Source organism: Lepidochelys kempii, chromosome 11 (genome assembly GCF_965140285.1).
Source record: "Lepidochelys kempii isolate rLepKem1 chromosome 11, rLepKem1.hap1, whole genome shotgun sequence".
In the NCBI taxonomy this organism is placed as follows: domain Eukaryota; kingdom Metazoa; phylum Chordata; order Testudines; family Cheloniidae; genus Lepidochelys; species Lepidochelys kempii.
Window position 1 is genome coordinate 70816038 of NC_136390.1, and position 25553 is coordinate 70841590.

At 41.1% G+C, this 25553-nt stretch overlaps 1 protein-coding gene across 8 annotated transcripts in view; it reads right to left on the reverse strand.

The window, feature by feature from the left end:
• Positions 1-7591: 7591 nt before the first annotated feature.
• AGAP1 (ArfGAP with GTPase domain, ankyrin repeat and PH domain 1) overlaps positions 7592-25553 on the reverse strand; it is a 694311-nt gene continuing 676349 nt past the window's right edge. For all 8 annotated transcript variants that reach the window (XM_073306802.2, XM_073306800.2, XM_073306804.2 and 5 more), the window contains 2 exons: positions 17672-17927; positions 7592-17105 (listed from right to left, as the gene is read on the reverse strand). In XM_073306802.2, coding sequence (XP_073162903.1) covers positions 16902-17105; positions 17672-17927 — 460 coding nt within the window. In that variant the 3' untranslated portion in view covers positions 7592-16901. The remainder of the gene's footprint in view (positions 17106-17671; positions 17928-25553) is intronic.

A 25553-nucleotide genomic window follows, 5' to 3' on the forward strand; every position in this document is an offset into this window, starting at 1 on the left:
ACAAAGGGTTTGTGTCTGTCGGTACGCTGCTTTTGCCGGGGATAGAACAGGAATGGAGTCTTAGAACTTTTAGTAAGTAATCTAGCTAGGTATGTGTTAGATTATGATTTCTTTAAATGGCTGAGAAAAGAACTGTGCTGAATAGAATAACTATTTCTGTCTGTTTGTCTTTTTTGTAACTTAAGGTTTTGCCTAGAGGGATTCTCTATGTTTTGAATCTAATTACCCTGTAAGGTATCTACCATCCTGATTTTACAGAGGTGATTCCTATACTTCTATTTACTTCTATTTCTATTAAAAGTCTTCTTGTAAGAAGACTGAATGCTTCTTCATTGTTCTCAGATCCAAGGGTTTGGGTCTGTGGTCACCTATGCAAATTGGTGAGGATTTTTACCAAACCTTTCCCAGGAAGTGGGGTGCAAGGGTTGGGAGGATTTTGGGGGGAAAGACGTGTCCAAACTACATTTCCCAGTAAACCCAGTTAGAGTTTGGTGGTGGCAGTGGATATTCCAAGGACAAAGGATAAATTAATTTGTACCTTGGGGAAGTTTTAACCTAAGCTGGTAAAAGTAAGCTTAGGAGGTTTTCATGCAGGTCCCCACATCTGTCCCCTAGAGTTCAGAGTGGGGGAGGAACCTTGACACCCATTGTCACTGGAAGAGGATTTTGTGATTTGCCGCTACTGTCCAGCATTCCAGCCCATCGCTTTGCAAAATCTAAGGGCAGAGGCTTCCCAGTGGCTTAAGAGGAGTTTGCCAGCTCTGTTCAAGTCACTGCATGGCTGAATGCGTAAATCCTGTTTTATTTATTCACTTGGCACAAAACCTCAACTTTGTGGATATTAACTGGCCAGGCCAATTTGTGGGATGCCATCAGCCAATAAATAAATTGGAACCATCTCCAGACCTGAATGGCTTGCTAATTAAGTTCAGTTACAGGGAAATCTGCAGTCAATCAGCTCGGCTGTTACCAGTTGGAACTGTGCACTGTTAGCAGTAGATGGGTGTTATGATAGCTTTCTGTTTTGGAGGGTGGGGTTCACTATGGGGGGGCAGGAACAGTGTCCCCAAGTGCTCTTCATCTGTCAATAGTCACAGGAGACAATCAATCTTGGGGATCATGAAATAAAAGAGGAAGTAAAAAGCCTAAAGAGATCAGTCCCACTGTGGAGCGCAAGGTAGAATGACACTGCTTTGCTTCTGATCAAAACAATTTGGCGACACACACACTTTCCAGGCCACAAAGTCTGAGAAATCAAGGGCTAATGTCACAAAATTCTGCACATTCAGAAGGGTAAACATGGGATTTTATTTCTATTTTTTGGCCCATTTAATTTTTTTCACCCCTCCCCACCACAACGCACTGCTCAATTTTCTCTGCCTGGCTCCAAATTCTTCCCTCACACCATCTCCTTCATCCAACTGAAAGCTTTGGGGCACGGGAGTCCTTAGTGACTGCTGCCAGCAATGGCAGAATCTTGATGTATGGCCTAGTGACAGCACAATGTTGAAAAGCTATAAGTAAAAGAGATTTTGTCTGGATTCATCACACGCTGCATTCATAGTGTCTCCTTGGTGCAGTCTCCATTGACAGAAGCATGATGACTTTACTAACAAACATGTACAACATAGCAGAGCAAAGATTTGTGATCATCAGATGGAAGACACCGTATAGCACAGCAAAGTATTATAATTAATATGCAAGTACAGAACAACACAGATTACACATAAGAGTCATGAACATCACATGATGATGCATTATCTCCTTGTTTACATTTTCCCTGCTGTATTCTAGTTTTGACATATATGGCAGGGAAGCTGCTAACACAGCTGTGCAGTCTGGGGCAGGTGGGATGTCCCACGTAACAACCTTAATTTGAAAGGTGCTGAGTCCCACCGAGCTGCACTGATGTCAATGGAAATTGAGGGCATTCAGCACCTTATAGGGAATGTCCGGCATCTCTGAAGATGAGGGGTGGGGAGGACTCCAAAGAATTACGCTGTCCCACATACTTCAATAGCAAAGAAACAAAGGGAGGGGAAAAAAATCAAACAGTGAGTCAGAGAGAGCTGGTTGAATTTGTTGTCATAACAGAGCTTGCCATTTAAAATCACAGCCATGGGTCTCTCTGCCTGGATGAAACCTATTTCGTGTTGTTGCTGTTCAGCCCTTGATGAGTTTGTCACAAAACCGCGTCCAGGTAATGAGGTAGAATCCATGACAGCTGGCAATGGCAGCTGAGCTACCAGGTCTGAGACAGCCTGAGTACACTAGCTGCCTCTTAGCCAGCCTCCCTTCCCCACAAAAAGGATGGCATCCCTCAAGATGAGGACGTAGTTCACTAATAGAAAAGGTTCGGACTGCCCCGGCCTGTCGGGTAAATGTAGGAGAGAAAAACCCTCAAGAGGTCCTGGCTTAATCAAGCAATTTCATCCAAGCAGAATGTTTTGAACAGACAGGCCAACTCTGACCCAGCAAGGTTCGTCTGAGGTGTTGTCAACTCCGATAGCAAATCATAGTCATTTTGATCAGGCTAATTTTTAGTGTCTTCTTTAATCCACCTGCCTCTTTCCCTTCCTTGCAATGGAAGAATTCAGAATCTCAGCACCAATTAGTAACTTTTTTTTTAGAAGACTCAGTGCCAGCATAAAATTAATTACAGAAATGTTGTAACATTCCCAGCAGCTAGGTTTGCAAGGCCAGATTCCTTTATCAGTCCTGCTTGCTGGTATGGTGTTGCCTTTTACTTTTTAGCTGTTTTAGTTTCTCTCTCCTTTGTGGCAAATGAGATGTTTCCTGGCTTCAGAACAAACAGATCTTGAAAACGAGTTGAGCTGGAGATCGGTCAATATCATATGCAAATAAATAAGTGCTAATTGCAGGCAGTGTCACTGTGTGTCAAGTGCAGTTATTGTGACCACATTTATTGGCCAATTAGGAGCTTTACTGGACTTTAGAAGAGATAAATTACAGTTTAGTGGGTTCACCCATCATGTCACAGAGGGAATGTGGGTTGTGGTTTTACTGCATTACATTTAGTGGTTTCACCACAACTAAATGCATTTTCTTAATAAATTCCACAGGCCTTTCCCAGTAACTCATCCAATCTAGGGCTCTCGGGAGTATCACTCCAGCTGTCAGTGGTAGGAATTGTAACACAGTGGCATTATAGAGATACAGTACTGCATCAGCTGGAAATCATGCTACCTGCAACCCGTTCAGAAGAATCCCAGGACCTGGAAATAGTGGGAGCGGGAGTGGGAAATGAATTCTAAAGGAAATTTAACAAAGCAAGGACACTTTTTTTCTCAGATCTACTCAAGCCTTACTATGGCTTCCTGGGCTTATATTTCTATTGAATTTGCCATCTCTGAGCATAATAGCAAACTTCCAGTGTACAGGATAACAGAACTGGAATCTGCTGATCTCTTTTCTAGGCCCAGCTCTACCACTGATTTATTGTGCTACTTTGGTCCAGTGACAATCTTCCTGTGCCTTAATTTACCTATTTGTAAAGTAGGGATAGAAATGTTTATACCAAATACAATGTAACGGCAACATTTATGGGAAATACTGAAATCTATGTATATGCTAATTAAATCATTTTTAATGGCACACATAAAATGGCGTTTCCATCTGAACTTTGTCTTCCAGGTTTTCATGACTACTCTGCGCTAGTGTATTTGTAATTGGCCTTTTAATACGGTATTTGTAGTGAAGGGTGATGTTTTAAATGCAGGAGCTGGGGGTCTTTTGGGCACCCCTCATTTAGGGGAGGTTTCTCAGCAAGATGACATGAGGCTAATCTTTGCCCGAGGAGCAGAGTAGGTCACCTTTATAATGTTCCTTCCTCAGGCAAAGTGAAAAAAAACCCCCAGTCCTGTTCTGAAAGGACTTAGTGAGACAGCAGAGCCTTGATTTTATGAACACGAATCTTACCACTGACCAGTCATAAGAACCATTTTTCCCAAGAGCGGGGGGAATCTCATAATGAAAGTGATGTCAGCGAAGAACAAGTCACCATCCTTTCACATCCCAATGCCTTCAGTGCATGAGAAGTTGCTTTGGAGTAGTTTGAAGGACAAGAAAGCAATTCAGTGCACCATACTGCCACTTATGCGTCATGCCTACCATAACCTGGAGATGTTCAATTTTACGATCTTCTCAATCCCCAATTAATTAAAAAAATAGGGGTTGTACTGTATTATCACACGGGGGGGTTGAGTCTTTGTACTATTGTGTTGCTATGTGTAGGACATAGAGCTCAGTCAAAGGAATGAGACTGCTACAGGGTTCAGCATGACACAGAAGTTACCTCTGCACAGTCAACATTTGCTGGCCAATACCCTCCAGTTATTTTCTATTCCAAGTAGGCAGGAAAACTGTGATAGCCCTGACACGTCAGAGGATGAGGAGAAAAATATGTGAATATAACAAGGAAAAGGTGGTCTTCAACCCATCTGTGAAAAATGTCATGTTTGAGTGAACTGAAATGTTTATTTAAACAAATATGGATCTGGTGTTGCTTTTTGGCTGGATTCTCAACTCTGCTGTGGAATCTCAAATGGGAGAGATATACAGCTCTGATGACAGCATCGCATTGTGTGAGATGTGTATGTTGCATCCACATTCTCTCTCCTCCCACCCTGTTTTTCCCATTTGGATTTGATTCAAAAGAACAAAAGGGAAACAGTGACACCGCAGGGCAAAGTGTTTTAACTAGGAGCCAAGGGCACTTGGTACCAGGGAGGATCAGACCTATGGCCTGTGTGCTCTGGAAGTGTCTAAGTTATTGCTCCTCAGCCCCAGCAGTGCTGATTCTTAGTCAGAGAGGGTGGAAAAGAATGGAGGGGCCTTATGACAGAGCAACAGTCTTGTGTCTATAGTAATTGCTACATCGTCCTAGAAAAGGGGGCTCTCCCACTCCCATTAGGGCTGCAGTGTTTTCCTTTCAAATCTCCTTTTTGACCTCTGCTGCCTTGCAGTGTTACATTTTCTTTTCTTCCTAGAGATCTGTGAATGCCACCAGCTGAGAGAATTTGCAAGGGTGTGTGGAGGTGGGTTTCGGGTAGTAAGAAACATTGGAATAAAAGACATCTTTAAATCTGCTCAGCCATTCTCACACCAGAATTTTCCATAAGAAATCAGAGGTTAGAAAGTGTGTTATTAGGGAAGAGAGGGAAACTCAATCAGCAGCATTCAGCCAGGCCTGTCATATAGTCAACAGTTATATTTCTTTAGTAAGGCAGAGGGAATGACGATGTTTCACACTTAATCTGGTGAATTCAATCTCTCAGTCTTCCCCAGTTTCTATTTTCTTTCTTTTAGCCTGTTCTTTCAGAGTTCTGTTGTACCTGAAGTTCTAAACCACAGAGAGACCAAAAACAAACCCTCCAATCCAAACATCTTCATATTTCAGACTTGGAGCCTGGATCTGATCATGCCTCCTGATAGTTCAGGTTCTGGTCAATCCAAAACTCTAGGACCCTGTGGGGGTGGGAAGGTCCTGGAACAGCCCAGAAGTCTACCCAGCAATACAACAGCTCCCCAACCTCAGCCCCGTGAGCCTGAGTTGGCTGGCCCAGGCCAGCCGTGAGATTTGTTGTTTTTTTCGCTGTGTAGACATACCCATAGGGATTCTCCAGATTTGGAGAAGGGATTTGCTGCTTGGGGGCAAACCGCACCCTCTCAAAGTGATGATGTGGAGGAATCTTGATGAACATCTCTTCTCCAGCAGCCTCCTCCCAGGATTTGTAACGTGAAGTGGGCATGATTTAAAAACCAGGCCCTTTGGCAGTTGGGCTGCAGATTCACCCAGTCAGGGGTCTCATGATGTCTTTAAGGAAGGGGATGTAGTACTTGCCTCATTGTCATGATGCCTTTGGCTGTGTTCTGTAACTGAGTAAAGCAACTCATGGTAACACAGGAATCTCCACAATGGATCAGACTGATGGTTCCCCTAGTTCAGTATCCAGTTTCCAACAGTGGCCACTGCTCGATGATTCAGAGGAAGGTGCAAGAAAGCCTGCAGGTTGGGAAGAGGGATAATCTGCTTGCATCCTCTTCACATGGCACACTGACCTAACACCAGAAATGGTTAGGGATTGGTGTAAATACTGAAGCATGTAATTTTATATCCCCTTTAAAGTTTTTTTTAAAATGTATTCATTACTATATTTCTGGATATTTTTGATATCCACATAAGCGTCCAATCTCTTTTTGAATCTTGCTAAGCTATTGGCTTCATTAACATCATGTGACAATGAGTTTCACAGCTTAACTATGTGCTGTGTGAAAATGTACGTCTGTTTATCAGGTTTGAATTTGATGGCTTTCAATTTCATTGCATGTCCGGTTATTCTTTTGTTACATCAATGGGAGAAAAGAAATCCACCTTAGAACCATACAGTTTAAGACTAGGTTATCTAGTCTGACCTTTTGCATATCACAGGGCACCAACCCAGCACCCATACACAGAGCCCAACAACTGAAATTAGACCAATGTATGACAACCGACAGGAGACACGGCTACTATATGTCACCTTCTTTATACCAGTCATTATTTTGAATAATTTTATCATGTCCCCTCTTTTTTGTCTTTCTAAGGTAAACAATCTCAATCTTTTCAATCTCCCTTCACACGAGAGCTTCTCCATTCTCCTGGCTCATCTCTGGGCCCCCTCTCTTTCTGCAATATCCTTTTTAAGATAGGATAACTGGTAATGAACACAGTATTCCAGCTAAGGATAAGCCATCGATTTATATAATGGCATTATATTTCCCATGCTAGTCTCCACCCCTTTCTTTATGCATCCTAACATTTTATTGGATTTTTCCACCCACAGTGGCGCATTGAACAGAAGTCTTCTTTGAGCTGTCCACAATGACTCCCAGGTCCCTTTCCTGAGTTGATATTTAACTTATTACCTAGTAAAGTCCATGAGTAGTTCCAGTTTTTCCTTCCAACTTGCACAATTTTGCATTCATCAATATTGAATTTAATCTGCTATGGTGTTGCCCCATCCACCTACTTCGATTAGGTCCTCATAGTCATCCGTTGACTTGACTAATCAAATAATTTTGTGTCATCTGCAAGTTTTGCTGCCTCACTGCCCGCCTGTTTTGCAGAGCATTAATAAAAACAAACAGACTGGTCCCAGTAAGGAACATTGTGGTATTCTGCTTTTAACTTTTGTCATGATGAAAACACACCACTTACTACGCTTAGATAGTTTTTGAGCCATGCCTTTCACCCCATGCCTACTTAGCTTCTTCAATAGCCTTTGTGAGGAACCTTGTCAAAGGACTTTAAACATAAATTATGTCGACCAGTGGTCCCTTTATGTGCTACTTTAGCTGACCCTTCCAAATAATTCTAATAAAATCAAAGTATCTCCTATCATTCATAACAGGAAAAAGTAGAATCTTGATATGTAGGGCTGGAAGGGCCCTCAAGAGGCCATCTTCTCCAGCTCCTGGTGCGGAGAGAGGATTGAATATATTTGGACCATGCCTGACAGGTGTTCTGAGTAGTTATCTCCCAACATGCTCTGTGGTGAAGACTAAGGCAAAGAACCAAAGCCATGACAGATATGTTTTGTCATCTTTATTAGAAAGAGACCTATACAGTATGGCAGTCCCTCTCTGCATTACTTTACATTTTTCTTAAAAACTCAGAATACTGTACAGCTGACACAAAAATCTCAAGGTGGAGCAAGGGTTGAGGGGAAACATAATACAAACCAGCATATTTAATCAAAACAAGATCATATGAAACAACAAGCAAAGTGAAATGTCTGTCAATTGTTTTAATTACAGTACAAACAATATAAATAAAGCATCATTGCGTCATTGTAAAACAAACTTGCTGAATGAGGTAATATAAAAACAACAACAGAAGAGCCTTTTTTTTTCTTTTAATAATTTCCACACTGCTCTGTCATTTATACATGACTATTTACAGAAACAGAAAAAACACACTATAAAGTCTGCTGTGTGCTAGGCATTTCCTGCCTCTACCCAAGAAACATTTCTCAGGCATCACCATTCACCTGCTCCCTTCCCCCCACCCCCAAACCCCACTTTAAGAAACATGCCAATGTGACAATGCAGGGAAACTAAAGGGTTTGATGGCTGAATGGGACAGAACAGTAAAACAGTTTAAAAATCTAAGGTTTGCATTCAGGCAGGGTATAAAACTCAAATATTTAACCACCACAAACTGGTGGTCAATGGGTCTTCCAAAACAATGGGAATTTTATAAGCCATGCTGGCTGGCTTGAGTGCTAAATTCTGATCTCAGGGGCAAAACTCCCCTTGACTTCAATGAGTCCAGAATTTAGCCCTTTGTGATTTACAGCCTGATTCTGCAGCCCTTACTCAGGCTCTGATTCAGCAAAGTACCTAAGGTTGTGCTTAAATCCCACTGGAGCCAATGGAAGGATTGCCACAGTAAAGGCTGCAGGACTGGGCTCACACCAAACATTAAATCTAGGAGAGACAAAGTGAGAAACTACAAAGAGCTATCGACTCTTTTCTAAACAGCACAACTCCCTAACAAGTGTTTAAAAAGACCATCAGTCCACATATTCCCTCTCACTTTGTGCAGTCTGTACAAACTGTGTAACAATTAAAAACTATCTTGAAGTTTTCTTTAGCCTAAAAAAAAATAAAGTTGATTGGACCAATTTGTATCCCTCATTCTGTGGCTCAGGAATCCTTATATTTCCACAGAGGAGAGGGCTGTGCTTTAGAGACACTTCAGTCAGACTTTATCTGTGGATTGGCAAAATGACCCCAGTGGACGCAGTGCAGACCTGCAATGTGCATCTTGAATCCAATTCAAGCCTGGAATACATCAGTCATTTTGAAGAAGAATTACCCCATCCTAGAGGATTTTTAGGTATAAGAAAGGGAAAAAATTTAAAAAAAGATTACACCCCCACAGCTGTGTTTTCCAACATACCTCCCTTCACTGCAGAGAACTGACATCTTTACCTTATCAGGTTTGAGCTCTCTTTAACTTATTTCCCCTACCACGATTATAAACTGAAATGGTCACTGAAAGCAATGGTGTGAATCATGATCTAATATTTATGCACTGCCCACTATTATGCAGTGCCTTAACATACCCTAGAGTCAATGCTTACCATCTCTTCAGAAACTAATATACTGCCACAATTTAGCTAACAAACATGTGAAGGGAAGGGCAGGGAGAGGTCTAAGGAAACTATCAACTTGGAGAGAGCTCTTTTAAACATCTTCCTCAGAGTGGATTCCTGAACTATCCTATATACATACACCACACACACATTATGTAAGTGGCAGTAAGACGTCAAATGGCATTAATTTAAAACAGCTGCAGAAGGTCAGACTGTCATTCTCAGAGTTCAATTCAGCCAGTCAGCTGAAGTTCTCAGCACTTTCCCCATAATTATATATATCGAAATCGGCTTCTGACTGGTGAGCCCGCTCTCAACTTTTGCATCTTTTTCCCACCCTAGAATTTTGCTCATCTTTCATAGAATAGAAACACACCACTATGGCTGCCTAGGCCACAGCGGTTAACCCAGTCGGCTGACTATGCCATTTTAAATCACGGTAGAGTTGGCATATCCCACGACGAGTGGTGAGTTTGGGGTTTTTTTGATAAAGACACTGCGTGCACCTATAGTTTGAAGGAGTCTTCTGAATGAGCTGAATTGATGCTCACAACCAGTTGTCTGCCTCACCATCATCTGAACTAAGAGCCCCCTACGTTCAATGGGCACCCAAAAGTACCACTGTCTATGTCTCTTTCTGCCTAATTATATCCACATACACAGTGTATACTGTTGACTGGGCAGCCACAGTTCTATGCATGCCTCATTTATGCTTGCAGACACCTGCTTCATGCATGCACATATTCACGCATATAAATTAGGAATGTGAAAATGTGCACAGTTATGCACACCTAACTGAAACCCTGGCACTCACTATAGATTTGCATATATGTAAATATATGTACACACACTATATATAAAATTATATCGCATGTGTTATGTATAGCATATATGTATATATTAACATATGCATACACAGACTGCAGAATATTTTTGTTTCATACGTTTAGTAGTATCCATCCATTGCCTATATCTTGCAACTTTGCCAGTTTCTCCTGCACTCTGCCCAGTAATAATCTAACTCTACTGGGTCTCATTCTAAGATTCCAAATCACTGAGCTGCTTGCCAAACAACCACCATTACATTTGTATAAGAAAAAAACCCCACAATTAACCTGCTGCACATTCCCCCCACCTTAACTGTCGAATTAGCTTTGAGAATTACACTGGCCTTATCCACAGTTTGGGCAATGTTAAGTCCTCCACCAGTGGCAGGTTTAAGATCCCATATCTTGTGGTCCATCAAGACTAGGAAAAGATTAAATGCTACTGGAGAGGAGCAAGGACTGACCCAATTTTCTAATCAGATAGAGCATCTGTTTATAGCTGTGACAAGACACGAAATTTCAGACTAAAGCTGCAATACTATGACTTATAAAAAGTTTTAGATAATTTCAAGAGGTTTCTAAAATGTATTCCTTTTTCCCATCCTCCACCTTGACTTAGACAACTTAGCTTTAAAGGTGGAAGGATACAAGAAAAATTGTACCATTGATATTTGCAGAAACCAGAAATCATTGATCAGTTTTTCTGTAAAATATGTGGCCACATAAAGTACCTGATGGTGTTATCACTGCTGGTCAATGATACGGTCATTCCAAACTCATGCCAATAAAACTTTTATAACACCCCACACCACTTTCTCCCTCACATTTTAATCTAACATTCATACTACATTGAAAGTGACTAGCTCTGGAGCACTGACAAAACCTCAGCTGTTAGAACTTTGAGCAGTGGGCATTCAATACAAACACCCAGCGGTTGGTGGCCAAAAGAGAAGACGAAACTTTTGAGAGTCAGTGAATCTCACCTTTGTCAAGTGGATGTGCTGGAAACGTGAGATGTAAATAAGAAAGCTAACCATGTTAAAACATTGAAGGATGTTTATTTTTATCTGCCCATTAAACAAAAGTCCCTAAAATGCTCAGAGGACAAGTATAGGGAATGAATTCACCCACATATTGCTGTCACATGAAATAAAACAGCAAAAGCTACGATTTCCAAAAAAGCGACTAGCGATTTTGGGGGCCCAGTTTGAGGGCCCTATTTTCAGGGCATGTTGGGCACCCAGCCCTCTGAAATTCCCAATGGATGTACCCAAAATGACTAATTGCTGCTGAAACCCCCTTATCTCCTCTGCTTAAAATATGTGACGTGAACTCAGTCAAATGAAGCTTGGCGCCATGAGACGGGAGCACCAGTGACCTAAAATAAACCTGGCTCATGACAACCAAACCGGACATGATCACATGACAAATCGACGGCTTGTATAATTGGCTCTGTAATCTGTATCTTTTCCAAATGGGAGAGCCCTTTCAAACTAAAACTACTGAACCACTCTTCTTCTTGTAGTTCAATATGCAAGAGGTAAACCCTGATCTGAAAAACACAACTTCAAACTTGAGATTTATTAGTGTTATTTTATTCTTTCATCAAAAAGCATTGTGATCTGGAGTGCTTTTACATGGAGCAAACAGATAAAATGCCAAAGATTGCCTTTCTAAATGACAAATCTACAAAAATGGAAGAAGAGAAGTTAAAATAAATCAGGGGTCCGAGACTAATGAAGCAAAGGTCAGAGATCCCCCACACTAATGACAAAAGCAGCTCACTGTGGGAAAATAAAGGTGCTTTAATATAAAACATGAACAAGGGAATCATCAGCATTTTCCCAAGCAAGGACTAAACTGCCCCAAATTTGGTCCCCCTACATTTGCATTCTTAGAGTAGCAATAGCTTGAATGAACACCTGTTCCCTCTTGGGGTGCAAACATGGCTCCCCGAGACAGTAGTGAAGGAATCCACTTATTTAGAAATCTTTTGTGAAATCTGTGCTTTTCTTAGCTACTACTACTTTATTAAACCCACACATTACTTCACTGATCACCTTACAAATATAAAAGATGAAAATAGCAACAAATTGGACCCTCAGTGCGGACCCCATGAATAATGGTACATTGTAGTGCTAGATACAATTGTTAGGGGAGTGTATTTAACATTATGTATTCTCTCTCTAGCTTCTTTCCTATTTTACTCAACTTCCCCTTCCCATGAGCAAATCTCATATCAAGTGAAGGGGAAGCTCTTTGCTCCCTACAAAGTATAATTGAAGGAGGTGGGGGAAAGAGATGCAAAATAAACAGTATTAATATTTACACAGCAGTTATACACTGTACCTAAGTAGCAATGCCTAAAAATCTTCTCCCTTTCCCAATGAATAGTTAAACAGCTTTCTAAATGGCATGTGAACCAGAATGCACCAACACTTTCAAGACACATTTATTCTTCTGCCCCCATTTAGCAATAAAACTGAAATCTATTAAACAGAGAGGATCCCTGACCAAACCCCTTGATCTGGAAAATCCTAAAACTTTCCAGAAGTTTGGATTTGGCCCCTCTGTCTACAAGATGAGAAACAGCCTTCCAAACTCTGGGAACATCAAGACCCCAGTGTTGTACATCAGGCTCATCTCTATGGTTCAACAGCAATTGGATTCAAATAAATAGAATGGAAACGCCAATGCTAAAAGCAAAGATGGCTTTGATTTTAGTGTCTTATTACTTGTGGATAAACTGCAGAGGAGATAGGAAAGAAGATAATGGGAGCAGGAAAAGGGTTGAATGGGTGACATTATGGATCTCCATTATTTGAGAAATATTTATTTGAGAAGATTTAGCTCCCCAGCATGTTTCTGTGGGGATTTCTTATTGCCTGGCCTTCAATTGGTTTTTAAGTTGCTCCTAACATGCTCAAAAGGCGTAAACATTCTGGCAAGTGGGTTCCAGAATTGCAAGAAGAGGGGCTAAAAGCAAAAGTGAGGAACTGAAGTGGACAGGTTAAAAGAGCAGAATCAGTGTAAAAAAAATTACCGTGGAGTCTAGAAGTCTTACTGTATTCCTTTGTGTTTCAATGTCTTGGTGGGGTCAGGATCACCCTCTGCAAAATGCTACCACAGCACCTATAAGTGCGTAGTGTCAACAAATCTCAGTTTCTAATGCCAATCCAAGTCAGACTAGGTCTGCTGGATATCTGGGAGATGACTAACAGGTGCTAATATTTGTTAAACATCAGCTCTGGGCACCTTGTACCCTAGTGTGTGAAGGAAGTAAAATGGGGTCTATCTTACAAAGGAAAACATGAGACTTTTCTTAGCTTTAAACTTAGGAGAGAGACTGGAACACCAGGTAAGAAGATTTTTGTTGTTTCTTTAAGTACAGTGCATATTAATTACACTGTACAAGACAGAGAGCTAGCAACAAGCAGGGGATGGTATTCACACTGGCCTGATCTTGTCACATTGCCTCTCACGGTGAGTCCTAGAGACCAAAGGCCAAGCAATGCCTTACCCCTTTCCAGCCATTTCTGACCAATCTTCCTTGAATATGTACCTGAGGATGCAAACTTCCTGGGAGACAAATATACCTGAATCTGCTCACATATGATAGCTTGTGCCTCATTAACACTTCTGCTACTGCTCACATCTCAATGGGAGGCGAGGGGGAATTGGTTACAGGTATGCATATTAGATAGCACAAAAAACATAGCTTTGTCAGGGCCTAAACCACATCTATCAAAGCAATGACAAGCCTTCCACATCTAGTAAGCATTACATTGTCTCCAGGGACAATGTATGGGTGGCCTTCCCAGTCTTTCACAGAGAATGCCACCAAGTGGATGGGCTGTATATCTTCCCTGCAGACATCCCTTGACTTTTGGGATATGCCACTAGAAAGAGGTAAGCTATCTCATATTCTACAAAAGCACTGGTCTACATTGCTATTATCATCCCTTACTAATATGTCTACGAAAAAGATGTGCTAATTTAAACACAACTGTGTTACTGCTTTATCTAAAGTAGTGTGTTAATATTCTGTTTGTCTGAATAAACCATCCTTCCTATGATACAGTAGAGTTTCCTTTTCTAAAGACTCCTTTGCTACAATTTCTGAATGTCCTCCTTTACCACAGAAGGATATGATGGACCTCTACAATGTCAGAAACCTGTTACAATTTAGCCCGGTTCCCCTTATTTCTCAATGCCCTTGTGTGTTTCATGCTAGGAAGATTGGTTTAAAGAGATAATTGAAAGGTGAATGGAAAAGCATTTTAAACCTAGAAGAATACCGGCTTTGAAAAAGCATTTGTGTTGTAGGCTTAAAAATGGCAACTTGTTTTAAAACAAAGTATTTTAAATGGAGGCGGGCTGGTTAGCACTTTTGGAAATCAGACTCTCAATTTCTACTTCACCGGCCTGCCAAGAGACTTGAGATCAGGTTACTGAGTCGCCTGCCACAGATGGTAAAATCACCAACACCCAGCAGCAGAATGCTGAGTGTGCAGTTTCATGTTCGGTTCTAGATGTTAGCGAAGTCATCCAAGGTTGGAGGAAGACAACTGTCAATATCTAAGTCCAGACGGCAGATTTGAGTAAAGAAGGCACCATGATGCAAACTACTTTAAAAAAAACAAAAAATAGCTTTATCATTTTGAATGCACATGTGCACCCATGATGCTGCCAGCTTAGGCTGGTAAAATGAACACTAAAAGCTTTTTCCATTCACCTTTAAATGCCCCTATTGCAACAAAGCATAAAAGCAGAATTCTAAAGGACCAGGAAAGCCCATCAATGTCCACCTGCTTGAGCCCTTGGGGCTTCTCTCACCTGATCACTATGGCTTTTGGGCCAAACCTGCCCCTTTTGGACACCCATGGGATATAAAATCCCCCCCCCCGCATTTTGTCCACATACAAATTTTATTATTTTCTTTTCCCATTCTGACCTGAACAGATATACAGAGCCCCAGGAAGTGCAGAAACTCATGAAATACAAGAAGATCAGGCAGATGAGCAAATTTGTGTGCTGTGTGCACCTGACCAACTTCATGCACTTGTTCCTCTGCCACGATTCGGATCAGATTTCAACTTTCTCTAAAATACACCCTTCTCCCACCTTCATATTACCATATGCTACTTAAAAATCACTTCTCTTTTTGCCAGAAACCTTGCAATCTACTTCTCTGTGCCACAATTTCAGTTTTTAGAAGACTTCAGAAACCAGCATCAGTCTAGTGCTATCAAAATATTGAATCAAGTATTAAAACTGGCAGATGGATGAACTGTCCAAACTCCTTCCACAAATCATTGTTGCACCATAAAGCAGCCAAGTTGAGAGTCAAAGGAGCCAGGCCATGCCCACCTCAGAGAACGACATTAAGTTTAGCTATTAGACAAATCTGATCTCTCCTCCCACCCCCAGGCTGTGTCTTGGTCTGTGAAAGCATCATAGCTTCTAATGTAAAATATGTTTACGCTACTGAGAGACATCCTCCTTTTCTTCCTAATAGATTCTGTACACCTTTTTTTGGTAAGCCAAATATGCCATCCTCTCATTCCGATATGTTCTTCAAAGGTTTGCATCAAACAAATGGAAATACAGTTCACTGCTGGGAATATTTTCAATGTGCAATTATCTGTAAACCTCAGAACCTAACTACTTGCACATTATTTCGTTCACATCCATTATACTTTATAAATTAACAGAGGTGTCATTTGTCTGTACAAAAATCAATGCATATTTATGAACTTGTTTATTCAAATAGATTTTACATACATATAATCTAAAGACACAATACAAAATCTGTATAATTTAGGCAATGCATCACAAGAGAAATCAAAAAACTCAACACACTTACTTGGCAAAATGACATAACATATTTCTTGTGACTGAAAAAAATAGTAGCCTTTAATGCATTTATTTATTTTACTAAATGTACTTGAAATGTTTTTCCTTAGCAGTATTCATTATTTCTTTTTGTGTTTCATAGTTATTCTTATTTATTTTTTCCATTTTGTTTTTACACCAAGGAGACTGCAGTCAAATAACACTCAGCAACCGATTTCCTCTCTTTGGACTGAAAAATTAAACAGATACTAAATTATGACAGTGAATTTAGAAAGGAGGGCTCCAAGGGCTTGAAAGAACATGTCTGAGATAATATGATGCTTCTAAGAATATTGCAATCACATCCAAGCAATCACCGAAGCGTGCCATGTAACTACCTCCTCAGCTAATATGCTTTTTTCTCCGTGATGACTAATCATGTTCTATTAAACAGCAGTAATGCTGGAAGAACTCAACTATACAAGTGTAATGAAGCCAGTATTCTCCCTGGACAGATTAGCTACAACTGATTTGACACATACCATCATAGGAACTTCAAACCTGACAAACTCTGTGCTTGCTTCTGATTTATGCCGTCAAGCTCTTCGGAGAAGAGAATGAAATCCAAGTGTTCCGTTTGGTAGAGGTGAAATGTACTGATATGCTTAACTGTCAGTTAAGGAAAGTTACCATTTCTTCTTTCTTCTCCTCTTCCTCCTCCTTTCTTTTCCCTCCAACCTCTCTTTCAACACTTCTAGAACCTCTGTCTAAAGACAACTAGTAAAATGGTCCCATGTCGTGCTATAATTAGAGACCTCACAACCACTCTCTCTCACAAACCCTCTCTTTTTCAGTTTTCCTTATTCAAGACCTTTTATTAAAATAAATGGTTTCTGCAGCCCCCTTTTCTCCTCTGGTCACTTCACACTGTCCAGATGTGATTTTTCTGGAGAGGACAGAGATTGAGGGGAAAGGGGAGATGCGGAGGTATAAGACTCACAGGTCAGAGCTGTGAAGAAAATGGAGCAGTATGAGGCTGCGGATGTTACTCAGGTCAGTGAAGAAATGAGCACGTTCCTCAGATGATGGTGGGCATTCTTCCACTGCTGTTGTTCCTGTTATTGTTCTTCCTGGACAAATTGGGAGTAGCCATCAGGACAAAGCGCTCATCAGGGCAGCCATACTGCAGGAGAACATCAATGCATTCCTGGCCTGTGGCTTGCCTGGCATAGGCTAAAGCCGTGTTCCCATGGGCATCACGGGCCATAACATCCACGCCATACTGTGGAAAAAAACAAATGTCATTTGAGACCCTGCTGCTAACACAGCGTTAAAATGGAGTGAAAGAAAACAGCACAGCTAGAGCTGAGTTTAAGGGGAGGGGTGCGACGGATGGAGAGAAATTCTCAAAGACAGACGCTCCTTATTTGAAGGGTTTGTAAATCTAAACATGACAAACACGCTTCATGCACATACAGCTTTCTACTGGAAGTACCTCACCTGCTGCCGGTCATGCAAATACTCTCTCACCATTGCATTTTATGTGGATTTTCCACAGTGTGTGCACCTATCCCTCTCCCGGGCCTCACTCCAGTTTTTACCACATTTAAACAGATGTGGAAAAAGACACATTTTGCAAGCAACCTCCAAGAAGGCTTAAGTGCCATCATTTGAAAGGAACAGGAACATTTAGACTAAGGAAAAGAGGGAGATACCTTGAGCACCCCACTGGAATATGCTCATAGCAGTATTTTGAAAGGCCATATTGAAGTAATGTTTGCTAGACAATAGGGACGAGTGAAACGTAACTCCGCACTGCATACCCAACACCACAAGGCAGCTGCTTACCCAAATTAAGAGCTGAACTAACACTACATTTCCTTTCCTACATGCCAAGTGAAGGGCTGTGCGCCCATCCCCATCTCCGCAGGTCTCATTCACTTCTTCCCGGGTTCCATGGGCCAGGAGCAGGATGACAGTCCGCAAGTCCTCATCAGCTGTAGCTTGTAGCAGATGCTGGCCTAAAGAAAGTTCCAGGCACTGCAGCGGTGCAAGGAAGAGCTTCTGTTCATATTTAGCACGTATCCAGCGCTCTTTTTCTTCCCTAGAGAAGCAAAAAGAAACATGCCATTCAAAAACTGGTTCCATTGCCTTTGTGTGATGTTATATATTCACCTTTGGAGACAAACAATCCAAAAAACCCACTGCCATACAGAGAGGCTAATTAGCAAGAAAACATTTTCTTCTTGTAAATGTCAGCAAAAAAGCTTCTTTCTGAAACATTTCGTTTATGCCTTATACTTGAGACAAAATTTATTACACTTACACATTTCTCACCCGGTTGTACCTGGCCGGAGAGCTACATTACATACTGGGTTCATGGACCAGCCTTTCACCTCCAGAAACAGAGGCTCAAGCATGCCTTGGGCCACAAGTGGAACAAGTTTGGTGCCATGCAGTTTGGCATAGGTCAGCAAAACCGACCATCTCTACTCAAGAGAGGCCCAAGACTGGAGCAGCCAAGCGGAGCTCCAGGTCAGGATTGAGATGTGCTGGTAAAGCTACACAGGGAAATGTGCACAGAATTTGCCTGCAGTGGGCCTAGATGTAGCCAGTGGCAGCACTAAATTCCTCAAAGTTCACTCCCACGAACAAACTGACTCCTGCTTGCATCTAAAGAAAGAAAAGGGAAATTAATGAAAGATACTGCCTTGCTTTTTCATTCTGTAAGGTTTGGCCACTGAACAACAGCATCCCAGTTTGTTTCACAATGGGACAGAGGTTCAGGAGGTTTTTGTTTTTTAAGGAAAATCTCAGTACTTTAAAGCATCATTTCCTCTCACTGTACCAAGTAAGCACCAAAAGCTTCCTAGATACATTTGTATTGTAGGATAATGCCACATTTTACAAGTAACTCCAATTTCTGTTAAAAACTTTTCAAAACACACTGATGTGCTTTGGGGGACGTGGTCACAGGCAAATTCCCATTGACAGGTGCCCTTTGCCTAATACTTCAGGTATCTACATGGTAATCTGTCTATCCTGTGAAAACTATATATAGCACCTAGTAGGAAAACTACTTACTGGTGACATTTTTTCCCTCTCAAGTACAGAAAGAAAAGCTCTGTTTACACCTTTCAGCAGTGTTTACACTACTCCCAGTAATCTAGTGTCAGGTTAGCCCTAATCTGTTTTTAAATACTTATGTAAACAGATAGTTCCAACAGCAAATCTGGATTAGTTTTGCATCACTTCCTGGTACATGTGGAGTGACCTTACATTGACCCCTCTGGATGCTTTCATGCAAAGCTTTCCAAAGCATGCACTTTTCTACACAAATGACAAGTCAACCTATAACTGCAATATACAGTCATTTTTCCCCATAAAAAAAGTATAAATTTTTCAGTTTATTCCAAAAATTATGGCTCGGACAATCCTTCAAACGATCACCACACTCTGAATAATAGTGAAACCATCTTGGGGGTTGAAAAATAGCCTGTGATGCTGATGCTTGATAGTACATTCTATTTTAAAAAAAGAAAAGGAGTACTTAAAACATTCACCACGAGAGAAAACTTCTGAATACTGTTAACCTTGTGACACAAACATACATTGAGAGGGAAGGTTAATACTCCACTTATCTTGTGCTGATGTGTACAAATAAAATCAAATCCAACAAGTACCAATGCTGTGAGAAGGATGGAATAGCATAGCTCCAGCTGCCTAAAATGTCATGAATTCTGTGGAGTTGTGTCACATGATGCCATTTTGGTATTCTATGCACTCTTAAAAAATAACCATAGATCGTTGTAAAACTATTATTTATCCAGGTCTTCTACATCTCCAAGTCAATGGAGCAAGCAGGTACAGTATTTGGTAAGCCTCATTTAAAATGTTTTAATGTTTGTTAAAAATAAATGTGTGTAATGTACAAAATATTTTATAAATATATCATTTACCCTTATAAAATGGGCAGGACTCCCAGATTAAGTGCATTTCACAGTGTTATTGTGGGACCACTGCCTAAGTCAGGGGACAGTCAATTTATACCTCTTAAAATCATACATCCAATTTTTTTTCCAGAGCTGCTTCTACCCATCTGCTCCACAACAAAACTTTAAAATCTTAAATTTAAGGACTTAAATTTAAAGGGCACTGGTGACTGTCAGCAACAGCAACCTGCAGTTGTTTCTGCAACAGGTGTTCCAATCCCAGCTGTGGCATCAGTTGTGGGAATCGTGACTTGAACAGAAATTGCTCTCTGTTCAGAGAAACAAGCTATTTTAAACAAACCTTCTATTCTACTCACAATCCAGCTATGAGAAAAAGGATTTTTGTTTTGTTTTTATTAAAGATGAGCATAACTTCAGTCAGACCCATGAGAGCTGATACCTCAGTGTGTACAGAAGCAGCAACTAAAAGTGCCAGAATCAGCTGGACGTTTTCAGAGCCTTAGGCTGCCAAAGTTTTACAAAATTCATGAGAATGTATTTTATGTTTACACTATTTTTTAACAGTTTATCTATTTGTCCTCCACAGCATTTACATACGCTCCAAAAGCGGTTTTTATGAGAAACATTAACTCTTCTAAAAATGTGTATCTTACGCATATGAAAAAAAAAGCTGCTGGATAGTGATGCAAAGGCTTATCACACAATGAGATCCTGTCATGTCTGGATGGCCTGGGGGAACCAGGAATGAGCCACTAAGCTCCAAACTGGGACCACGTGATCACACTGTTTCAAAAAGGGTAACGAGGACAGACCACAAACTTGTTAGGTTATTATGGGTAATCCATTAATAGGGTCTGTCTGTGGGGGTGGGAACAGGCCATCCACCCTCGCTGTCCTGTTGGCTTAGCAGGGGAAGGCAAAGTGCAGGATGCAACCGGTCCCTCTCTTAAAGATTTCTACCGCTACATAACCTCGTGACACAAACCACTGTCTCTCTCTCTGACTCTTACTGTATGCTGTGATCAGAATTCTGTGCAACTTCACTAAATCTATTGCAGAGCTGGGCAATGGCTAGAGTTACTGGTAATCCAAGATATTCAGGAAATGGGAGTCTACTTGCAAGAGCAGGGTTCTGCATTCTATATTAGACTCTGCCACTGTGTCATGTCATTGCCTTGCTGTGTGACCTTGAGCAGGTTACTTAATTTTACTTTACTTCCATCTCCTCATGTGTAACATGTGCATAATACTCACCTATCTCTTATGAGTACTGAGAGTCTTAATTACATTAGGGCCAGATTCTGCTACCCTCGCTCAGACTGAGTAGAGCCTTGCTCTTTAAGTAGTCCCACTGAAATTAGTGGGACTATTTGTGGAGTAAGATACAATTCAGGGTGTGTAAGTGTGGCAGAATCTTGTCCTTACTGTCTGTAAAGCACCTTGAGATCCTCAGATGGAAGATACTTCAATGTCAATAATTGTTTCTAGTTTGCAAGACTATTTCAAAACAATTCTAGACACAGTAGTTATTGGGGGAATATACTGGAGAGAAAGTGTCAGCCTGTTATCCAGACAGACAATAGCTATTTTAAGTACATTCCTAATGAATAACACAGAAACTTTCATCTGAATACCACATGATGTTAATGACCGGCCTGGTTAAGGATTCCCAAAATTCCACTTGAGGGTTCTAGCAGGAAGCCATGGGAAGAGCAATCAGTGTGCCCTTGTTGCCAAGAAGGCCAATGGCATTTTGGGATGTATGAGTAGGGGCATTGCCAGCAGATCGAGGGACGTGATCGTTCCCCTCTATTCGACATTGGTAAGGCCTCATCTGGAGTACTGTGTCCAGTTTTGGGCCCCACACTACAAGAGGGATGTGAAAAAATTGGAAAACGTCCAGCGGAGGGGAACAAAAATGATTAGGGGACTGGAACACATGACTTATGAGAAGAGGCTGAGGGAACTGGGCTTGTTTAGTCTGCGGAAGAGAAGAATGAGGGGGAATTTGATAGCTGCTTTCAACTACGTGAAAGGGGGTTCCAAAGAGGATGGATCTAGACTGTTCTCAGTGGTAGCAGATGACAGAATGATAGAAACATAGAATATCAGGGTTGGAAGGGACCTCAGGAGGTCATCTATTCCAACCCCCTGCTCAAAGCAGGACCAATCCCCAATTTTTGCCCCAGATCCCTAAATGGCTCCCTCAAGGATTGAACTCACAACACTGGGTTTAGCAGGCCAATGCTCAAACTACTGAGCTATCCCTCCCCGCCAGGAGAAGTAATGGTCTCAAGCTGCAGTGGGGGAGGTTTAGGTTGGCTATTAGGAAAAACTTTTTCACTAGGAGGGTGGTGAACCACTGGAATGCGTTACCTAGGGAGGTAGTGGAATCTCCTTCCTTCGATGTTTTTAAGGTCAGGCTTGACAAAGCCCTGGCTGGGATGATTTAGTTGGGGATTGGTCCTGCTTTGAGCAGGGGGTTGGACTAGATGACCTCCTGAGGTCCCTTCCAACCCTAACATTCTATGATTCTATGAAACACAAATAAAAAGGCTTTAAATGTTTAGCACACCCTGAGGCAGCTCATTTCTGACCTCTGATGACAAGTGAGGTTCCAAACACAACCAATGTGCAAAATGGAGCACAAGTGAGACATTCCATTTGGGTATTCCTACAGGAAACTATCTTTGATTAGCTGATCATTGTCTGGAGCTGGCAGTGTGTTCCCCACACTCCCCTGGGTCGGCGCATTCAAACTTCAGAATTATTACTCTTTTGAGTAAAAATCCAGAAAGCTTCACAGACATCCTCTCCTGCTATATTTCCCCTAATACAGGCTCTCTCTCCTTTGGTGTGAGTGATTTAATTTAAAATGGAAAGTTCTCAGAATTTTCCTGGAAGACTATTTTGGCTTCACTGTACCTGCTCACCCTAGGAATTATGACACTAAGACATAAATAGTGTAACTGTTTCTCTGATGTCACAATTTCATTTCTGGGATCCACAGCTTGTCCTGGTTGAGTTTTCATTTTCCCAAAGGAAGGCCAGTCCAAGAGCAGAGTTGTCAGCAGTAGATCACTTAACCTCATTCCAATCCCCTGGAGGACCACTGTTCACATCCCCCGTTAGCTAATGAGCTAAAAAATGAATGATTGGAACGGTCAGCAATAAGCAGAAAGAGGAGGCATAGTACTTCATTTCAGCCTGTGCTGACATACCTTTAAATAAATCAACTGCTTAAGAGTGAGAGGAAATGAGAGAAAGAGCAACTAATCAGGAGAAAGACACTGAACCAATCCCTAAAAATAAATGTGCAACTGAACATTTGCTAATAAATATTCTTCTTCTTTTCACTTGTAACCCTATTAACCGCTTTCTGGGTAACCTCGCCTGTGCTAGGGACCCCAGATGTAGCTGTAGCATGCCAAATCCTAATCTTAAACAAAATTAGCTTGCTTGTTTACTGTGACTTCCAAAATTCATTAACATCCTTTTCTCTGGATCAGAGAGCAGGCCAAGGCCAGCTCCTGGGAGATGTTACAATACGATGTGTCTGGATCTTCTCTAGCTTGCCTGACCCAGTATGCAGTGATTGAGAAGGACACTGCCTTTCTTCAATGACCTTGCTGGTTCAAAATATAGCCTACTTGCACTATACTATTTTTTTTTTTAAACACACATGCACAGGGTGGATTAATGATCAGCTACAAACTAATAGATAAACAAATAACACTAACAACAACAAGCAGAAGTACAGTAAATTAGATTAGGTGGACCTTGCACCTTTTACCTTTATTCAGGTAAATACCAATCCATTTGAACCTAGTTTACTGATATAAACTTAAAGCCTTGTTGTCTATATAAAGGTCTGATACAACTGAATAATCATTATCATGTTGTTCCTCTATGTCGAGGAAGTGATGATGCACAAAGTCTTGACCAAAAAGCACCATCAATTTCCTTACTTTAGTATGTGTCTCCATCATCACTGAACTCTAATCCACTTTAGTGTGAATAATGAAAACTATGCCGTGTTTCTGATACTGTATATGAGCCAAAGTTTATGACAAATGGAACAAAATTCAACCCTCAGTTTATTCTGATATAATTAGGTGCTTGCTTCTCAAGATAATGTCCAATTATTTAAATTACTCTGCCAGCCACATCAGATCACTATTATGGAAACATACATACCGGGGATTGTAAGGGAGGGGGACAGAGTAGGTAGGATGAGAGGGTAGAAACAGCATATTTGTTTAAGACAAAATTATTTTGCTTCATGAACTTGATTGTGTTGTGTGCTTGTATGTTGGAGCATAAAATACTCATTTAGAAGTCCAGACTCACTTCTACTGCATCATTTGGCTCTCTTTTTTCAATCAGGTATTTAAGTTTATATACTTGACACAGATCCAGGTAAAAGCTTAATATTGCTGGCATCATTCCTACTCGCCCTCCATACTTCTACCTCCAACCTCATTTTCCCTCCTCAAATGTACTAAGCAGAGAAACCAGAAAGCAAGATAAGGAAATAACATGCACTTTGGAAGCAGAAATAGTGTTAGTGTGGGAATTTACAATTTGTTGTTTAGTCAATACAGTGTATGAGAGAAAAGCCTAGGGAACTTGCCATGAGAATTCACCAGCCCAGGCATAAAACCTACAAGCTCCATCTTATTAAACTGATAAGAAAAAAAATTATATTCTAGTCACCCATTATCTAAAATTATTCATCCCAAGTAAGTAGGTGAATGGAATGTTGCAAGGTTGTATTAGAAATGCTACAAAAAGTGGTAGGTGGTTTATTGCATCAAGAAATCACTATCATGCCTATTTCACATACCAGCCAAAATACAGAGCGAGTCTGCAGAGTCAACATTTTAAAATGTATTTTTATCCCCCGACATCCCCCAACCCGACAAAAATACGTAAACAATACACCTTCATTGTCATAGATAATGCTTTATCTGAGACAGTCTCTCAGTTCTCACTATCTTTTATATATTTGACAACTCAAACCTAAGCACAGTGTGTCTATCACATTTATTTTGCCATTTATGGCTGCATATTTAACAAGTTTACTAATGTTTAACTTCTTGTAACCTGGCTAACTCAGCATGAGTAGTCCAGCCTTGCCAGCCTGTCAGAGACTGACAAGGATAATGCGTCGGTTCCAAGAAAGTGAAGTAAAGCCCCCCGCCCCTTCGACAACCCCTAAAACTGGCTTTACATGCATCTCCTGTAGCATCCCAGGATGTGTCATTAACTTAGTGATTCAGTATGTAGGGAACATGCATCATACAAGCAAAGCTGCAACCTCATCATAAGCTATGTTGGCACTAGATCATGCTGCAGATTTTCTTTAAAGAAAGCTATTCAAGACAATACGTTTCCGTATTCGATAAATTATCACCTGGTTTTGTTGGAATTTGCAATGTAGTGTTTTCGTAGGGAAAAGCAATGGAACAAAGACATTGGAAGGGTGAGGAGGTAGGAGGCATTTACAATTTTTTAAAAAATTTGACTGGAAAGGGGGTGGGGGGAAGAGAAGGTAAGAAGAATGGGCTAGCAGCAAGGAATTTTCAAAGTGTCTTCCTGCCTCTAGCAAAGCAGGAACTGGGAGGAGAGGCATGGAAGAGGAGCTAGGAACAATATGCTGAGAAAACAGAGGGGGCTTCCTCTCTCTGCAGGAGAAGACCCCACTCTATTGCAAAGTAAGTGCTTAGCAGTTGACTGCTTCCTCACATGCATGCCTTCTCTCCTAGGCTGCGTTG